This window comes from Monopterus albus, unplaced genomic scaffold (assembly GCF_001952655.1).
Source record: "Monopterus albus unplaced genomic scaffold, M_albus_1.0 scaffold375.1, whole genome shotgun sequence".
Classification (NCBI taxonomy): Eukaryota; Metazoa; Chordata; class Actinopteri; order Synbranchiformes; family Synbranchidae; genus Monopterus; species Monopterus albus.
Genome location: NW_018128255.1, coordinates 280,717 through 287,915, shown reverse-complemented (window position 1 = coordinate 287,915; position 7,199 = coordinate 280,717). Strand labels below are relative to the sequence as shown.

At 38.9% G+C, this 7,199-nt stretch overlaps 1 protein-coding gene across 5 annotated transcripts in view; it reads right to left on the bottom strand.

The window, feature by feature from the left end:
• Positions 1-2,206: 2,206 nt before the first annotated feature.
• cabp1b (calcium binding protein 1b) overlaps positions 2,207-7,199 on the bottom strand; it is a 14,903-nt gene continuing 9,910 nt past the window's right edge. For 2 of the 5 annotated variants that reach the window (XM_020585752.1, XM_020585753.1), the window contains exons 2-8: positions 6,678-6,845; positions 5,677-5,707; positions 5,438-5,581; positions 5,147-5,256; positions 4,715-4,789; positions 4,501-4,573; positions 2,212-4,076 (exon numbers count right to left, since the gene is read on the bottom strand). In XM_020585752.1, coding sequence (XP_020441408.1) covers positions 4,051-4,076; positions 4,501-4,573; positions 4,715-4,789; positions 5,147-5,256; positions 5,438-5,581; positions 5,677-5,707; positions 6,678-6,743 — 525 coding nt within the window. In that variant the 5' untranslated portion in view covers positions 6,744-6,845 and the 3' untranslated portion in view covers positions 2,212-4,050. Of the gene's footprint in view, positions 4,077-4,500; positions 4,574-4,714; positions 4,790-5,146; positions 5,257-5,437; positions 5,582-5,676; positions 5,708-6,673; positions 7,175-7,199 lie in introns of those variants that run through there. The other 3 variants (XM_020585751.1, XM_020585754.1, XM_020585750.1) reach the window with 3 other exon arrangements.

Here is a 7,199-nt window from a genome sequence, read left to right as displayed (position 1 = left end):
AGAGGTACTGCTATTCCTGGACGCAGTCCCAAACCGAGGGTCATACTGCACAATGGAAATCAGATCATCTGAAGCAGAGGTAAGAGCAAACGCAGCAGGAAGGAAGAAAGAGACAAAAATGTTCCTACCTTAATAGCAACTGGATAAACAGTGCCGCCCTTTTTGAACATCATCACTGATGTGCTGTTTGTGCAAGTACCTGCATAAAGATCTTAACTCTAAACAACAAATGTCAGGCTCTCTACATACATCGTATTGATTGAAGGTCAAATGGCTCAATTTGTCTGCTTTTTTCCTACTGTTCTGTGTTTGATACCCATTTTTAGAAGCAACAAATATTATATTTTGAATGCTTTTAAACACAAACTTGCCATTTTGGACCCAGTTTTGTAAACACGTCCGCTGTCAGGTTAATTTTTTTGCCTGGCAAATTGTTTATCTTAGTGGAACATTAGTGAAGTATTGCTGCTTCATTAAGTGAGAAAATTGAGAAAACATTTGAAAAAAATTAAGATAAATCAAATCCAAAACAGAGAGAAGTTTGAAGAACAAGAATAAAACATTTATGACCATTTGAGTTCCTTCACTCACAGTGTTGCTGTCGCAGACCTTTACCACCTTGTGGACAAATTCAAATTTTCTGTGCAAATCCACTATACCAGTTTGTACTCTATAAGTTAGTAATATGCATCTCACAATACAACCAGTCAATGATAAATTAACTTAGTTTCTATTAATACTTTACTTCTAACCATTTTATTCTAATTGGATGAAATGCAAATCACAACAAGAAACATACAAAGGTGAATGACAGGACCACCATATAATATGATGCACTGAACTAATCACTTCATTGTATGTACCTGGTCAGTCCCTCTGTGAAACTCAGCCGTCTTTCTTCTCAGCACTGGTACTGACTGTCTGGTTATGGGAGCTAAGAGGGGAAACGCTGAGACGATGCAGTGCGACCCTTTGGCCACTAGGTGTTTGTCTTTGACTTCTGATCTTTCAAGCCAGATGTGAGGAGAGGATTAGCTCATGTTTTCTGTCTCTTTCAATTGTCAAAAAAGTACACTAAATTTACTCCAAGTAGTCTGAGCTACCTACCACATCAGATAACATTCCCATGACTAAAAGTTTATTCCTCCTGGGGGTCTGTCTCTAAGCCTGTGTCACAATATGCTCTGTACTTCTAAAGGCCCCTTTTCTGACTTGGGAGTTCCAAATAATTGAAAGGGCTGTAATATATTACAAAGGTACTAAAAGATATTTGTTCCAAAATGTTGTCCATAATAAATAATTAATGAATAAAATAACATTTTCCATTCAGCAACACTCTGGCTCAAGAACATATCAATATAAAGGTCTTTAATTTTGTACTCATCTAATAACATTGTGCATTACATACACATAAAGAGAGAAACTAATCTGTGAGGGAATAAACACCTTCAATTTAACAAATCAATACACAGAAAACCATAGAGACACTGAATTAAAACCCAAACACTCCCAGAAAGGTTTCATTCACATAGGTAACCACCTATCCACCTCATCACTTCTAAAACAAGTACTGAGGATTAGGACTTTATGTTTGTGTTGTCAGTTCATTTATTTAAACCTGGACAATTTCATTAAAAGCCAAGTTGGCTCTTACCGGGCCCATGTGTTTATTAAACTGCAAATGTTTTGCCAGTGTGCTGCTTACACAGATTTGTGTAAATGTCAAAGCTGTATTTGTCCCCATCTTTATTTGTTGCTATGACCTTCATTCCACATTTTAATTTTTTTTTTCTATTTTGATAAACAACACTGAAATGTTTGACTTTATTCTGTCTTATCTACAGACTTTGCTGGATTTGAGGAGCGTTGTTTACTTCATCATTCCAGCTGCAGCACTTCTGCAGTAAGCTGCTTTTGCTATGTCCACATTCTACTGCTGTTGCTTGTGCAAACAGTCATATTTGATAAGCCCCATCTCCACCTTAGCTTTCACCTGCAGGGTCTGAGTATAATCTTAAAGCTACAGTATATAACTTAAGGTAGCATTAGCATGAAACTCCAAATCAATCCACTCCCTCTCCCTGCTCCACTGTGCTCTACTGCGATCTACCAAGCTCCACCATGCTCTGCCCAGCTCTTCAGATATTTGTCATTATGAAATTACAAGAAATGAGAATGCAACCAAACTTACTGATCAAGCAGAAATAATTGAACATCTCTGTTTGGTTAGCAAGATCAATCCTGCTCAAAACTTTTAGAAGCCAGTATCTCTGCACAGGAGGCTTTGACAGCACCTCTCCACATTAAGCTTTGGAGCATATTTCTACAACAGGAGGATCAGTGTGTGAGAGGGACAACATTTATACAAGGCATGTTTCAATTTTTATTGAGCATTGTTTTGTACATGGTTTCATTTGTATGGACAGAACATTGTGAAGATCATGTTTTTGGTCACCACACAGGAGCCGAATCCCCATAATGTGACTGTCTGGACACACTCATGCACCCACTATTATTAATACACGAAGAAATGCACACATACACACACTATTCTCAAGTTAAAATAAAAACCTTTACTTTTATATATTCTGCTACAAATTGCATGCATAGTTTCACACATTTAAGACAAGTAAAATTACAATGTAAGATGTCCCTTTAGTAGAATAACTTAATTTTGCAGTATATTATGCATATACAGTACCCCATGTCCCTTCATAAGCAGTCTAATAATAATTTAACTACCCCAGAAACCAAGGGGCCTTTCAAGCAATGATTTTGAAATTGTAATCCAAGAGATTACATTTCTAAAAACATACACTTACTGAATGAGACTCAAATAATATTGTTTAAGCTTTCTTTGGCTTTTTTCATAAAGAAGCGGATATACTACTTCTTTACTAGTATTGATAATGAAGGCAAAAAGGTAAAGAAATTGCTATTAGAGATTATGCTAGGGACAGTTTATGGATGAGGTTGATTGTTTGATTAATATTGAGGTATTAAAGTTAAAAGTGATGATGTTGCACCAAAGTTTAAATCACCTCGGGACTGTTCTGTAGACAAGTAGACTCACAAAACCCCAATGAACATTTATCAAAGCTCTCAGATAAAATTTTAAGTGTTAACAGAATCTGCCTTTCAACTATAGTTTTACCACTGAGTTAGATGATCTATTAAACTCAAAGAGGTTTGTGTATTCTAAGTATTCATGCAGTCATATTCAGAATTTGTAAAACACTGTAGTTACTGTAAAAAGGCCTATCGTTGTAGTCAAGATTAGCAACTCGCTGTACCTAGAAAATATTGCCTTGAAGAAATGTTGAAGGTGAACGAGTCTCTTCATCTTATTCACACTAATAACAACATATATATATATATCACAGTACGATAGGCATAATATTATTGAAGTTAGAAGAGCTGCATCAGTGCTACATTACACGTGATTACAAAACAAATACTGCTTTGCCTCAGCCAGGGTTTGACAGTAGTCTCAAGGGAGATAACTCTACAGTATAGGGTGGCGAGAAACAACAGTATGCACAAAACACAAACACACTGCTTTGACAAGATCATGTGAAATACAGTATTTCCATATTGCCGTATTGTATTTGTGCTTTCAATGTCATCGGCATTAGAAAGGATTGTGTTGTATTTATTGGGTCTTTGATGGCATAGTACAGTGTTTGAGCAAAATAACTCAAGCATCACATTACACTTTACCCAGATGGTCAACAACCACATCGGCATTTCGAGTATTATCCTTACTGAAGGAGAGCGTGCTTTTTCAAATATGTCTTGTAAACATTAGAAATGCAGCTGTTAGTTTTGTTTATGCTTTTAAAAAAAAAGCAGCAGCATATAATCAACAGTGTTGCTTCTGGCTATAGTCGCCAGCCTTTGTGTTTCAGAGTGGCAGTTTCAGGGCAGGGTTGATATGTATGTGTTCTCTCATTCAGAAGGTCTGTCAGTACTCTGTGCTGGTCTCTCCCCTGTTCCTCTCATACCAACACAGAATCTTCGGCTCTAACATCTTGGCTCTTTGTGTCCAACTCATCGAGACATCATCCGCACAAATTCTGAAAGTGAAAAAAAAAAACAGATTTGTTTTTCATAGTTAAACAACCAAGACCATGCTGCTTGGACACCATTATGGATGGAGTGCATATACCATTAAAAATAAAGGGAAAATGTACAAATAGTTGCTGCACTGAGAACACCAGCACTTTCTGTATGCATGCTTTTCACTGTGGGTAATCTAGGAGGTGACAGGTCCCTCAGTATTCAAGATGATCTGACAGACAGACCTGCTGCCTTCATCCCTTCACCTCATTTACAGCATGGTATTGGGATATTTGTCAGACACACATTGGTATTTGAAATGTGTATGAGTGTGTGTACTGTGTGTTTAACGAGAACAAATAATAATGAAGGAAGAGAAAGACATTAACAGTAAAATGCTGTATGAATTGCAAATTATGGCGTCGCATACTGAGCCTTTACCTTCAAAGTCTACATGTCCATCTCCATTGAGGTCAATGTCTCGTAAGATATCCTCCAGATCTCTGTGTCCAACCTTTAAAGAAACATTGTAGGGAATCAAGGTGTGAACATTTGTGTCACAAGCACCAACAAGATTTACAAGTAGAGAGGGAAGACAAGATCGACTGATGGAGAGCTATAGAGAGGAGAACACACTCTCCCGGCAGCTCTGTACCTGTTGTCCCAAAAGCTTCTTCATTGCTTCTCTAAGTTCTGCTGTACTGATCTGGCCATCACCGTTTGTGTCAAACTGAAAGTAAGAGCAAAAAAAGACAAATTCTTGTAACATTAATTACAGTTGAATCACAAAATACAATTAACTAGGTTTGCACAAACCACTGTCGCCATTACTAATCTACTAAAACTACCAGGTGAACATTCTCTGACATAAAGTCTTCACAATGGCCTGGTTGCAATTTTCACAATCCCTTCTTAAATGTTTTATATGGAGTTCAAACTCTAAGATAAACTCTACATATATTAATGATTCAGTCGTATAAATTCATCTGCTGTTACACTGAGCTTTCAGCTGAACTTCAACTCACTGGGAAGTTAATTTGACCATAAGACTTTTAGTTTGTGAGCATTTTCTTATGACTTTCCTCACCTCCTTGAATGCATCCCTCAGTTCTTTCACCCCAATCATGTCTGCTGTTTCAGCCAGAAGCTTGGGCCCCATGAGTTCAACAAAGTCCTCAAAGTCAACATGTCCTCCCACTGTTGAACAGAGGGAAAAGAGAAAGCTGGGTTACATTTCAAGTACATAAAATAGGGCGAAATCTTCTTTATTTGTGCTGCATTTGAGAACTGATAGTAAGTTTAAACACTTTTTGGAATGTGGCTATAAAAATGGAAACAATTTATAGACATGCACACACATACTTTCAGGTTTACTCACAATTCATGTTGATCTGCTGGCTCAGTTCTATTAGCTCCATCTCTGTTGGCATGTAGCCCATAGTTCTCATGCAGTTCCCCAGGTCTTTACAGCCGATAAACCCATCTTTGTCTTTGTCAAACTCCTTGAACGCCTCACGCAGCTCTGAGAGCAGGGAAAATAGCGTAAGAATATGTCAGAGATGTGAAAGTTACTTTAAAAGACTTGAACATTCTTTATTTGTCTGAAATGTAACTTACCATCCATTTCTTCTGGCCTCAGCTCCCGGTCCTGTGAAACACAGTGCAAAGTTAGCATCCAAACAATGCTGATCCTTGAAAAAATCCTGCCAATAATCAGTCTTCAACACAGGACATGACACTGTGGAAAATTAAAAGGCAACCATGTGCCACAGAGTCTGCATGTTTCCTTCCAGTTGGAGAGGAAAACGTATCAGCATGATCACCTGCTGAAGTGCTGGGATAGGAAGAAAGCATGCAGACTCTTGGCACTCTGTGGCAGCCTGTTGGAAAGTAACACACATTTAGTAGGTACACTACTCAGATAAAGGTAAAATAGTAGAAACAAGAAAAGATGTAAAATTTTGTTGCATTTGTTACAGCAGAAATTTGCCTAACTCATTATCTCAGCTGTGTGTTGAACTAGTTTCTCTTTTTAAGGATAAGCCTCAATGCAGAGACAATAAAGAAGCAAAAGTATGCACTAGACCAGTCCACTGAATTAAAACAACTCAATCTCAATTCCTGCTTCTATTAAGAGCAACAATCAGAGAGCTTGTCACCAGAACAATCAGTTAAACATCAGTTACGTACACTGAGGATTTCAAAATCACTGCACAGGACTTTGACTCATGGTGTCACATCTGGAAACAGATGAAGAGGAACAACCACCATGTGAGGACAATTTCAGCTATCACCCTGATTTAATAATCCTCCATTGTAGTACAAAAGTCCACCACCATGTTTTTGAGTAATGCAGTACCATGCATAAGTGCACACATACACACAAAAACACACATTCTTGATTTCATCATTCTAGTTACTAAAAAAAGATGAGCTGTCACATTGTCAAAATACCATCTTCCTGGTTCCACCCATTTGTTTTTACAAGCTGTCAGTGGTGAATGTAAGAGGTGTTTACTAGACACATTCATGATGAATTTTAGTTATTATGTGTGCACTGTACTGTGTGCTAACCTCTTTTTGCATGCATGCACATGTTATTTTCTGGACTTACGTACAGCCTGCCGGCTCTCAGCGAAGCCCTTGCGTAGAAAGATGCATGCAGGTCCCAGTACATTGTGCATGCTTGCTCCGTTCTGGGCCAGGGCCACTAGCGGCTCAAGATAGCCCCCCCTAGAGCCCCTCTCCTCAGAAGACTGCACTGCTTTGTACTTCTTCTTCTGGTCCTAGAGCAGCATCCAGGGTGGGGGGCCCAGGAATGTGAGTAGGGGCAAAGACAGTGGTAGAGACCATGACTCACTTTGTGGAAGCAAGAACAAGGAGTCAACATGGAGCAGCGTTGGAGGGGGGGTCAGAGGTGACAGTCACATGCCTGTCAGTCATAGAGAGGTGTGGAGTCACGTCAGTCATGATGGAGGAGAGCACCTCAGTCAGAGGGAAGAGGGTGTAACGTATCATGACACAAGCAACTGATGTCATCAATCAATCTGTCATGTTGGTCACTGTCCTGCACAAGACAATAGCCTCCATAGCCTGAGTACAGGCAGGTTTGGGGGGGGGGGGAAAGGGGTCAGGGGAGT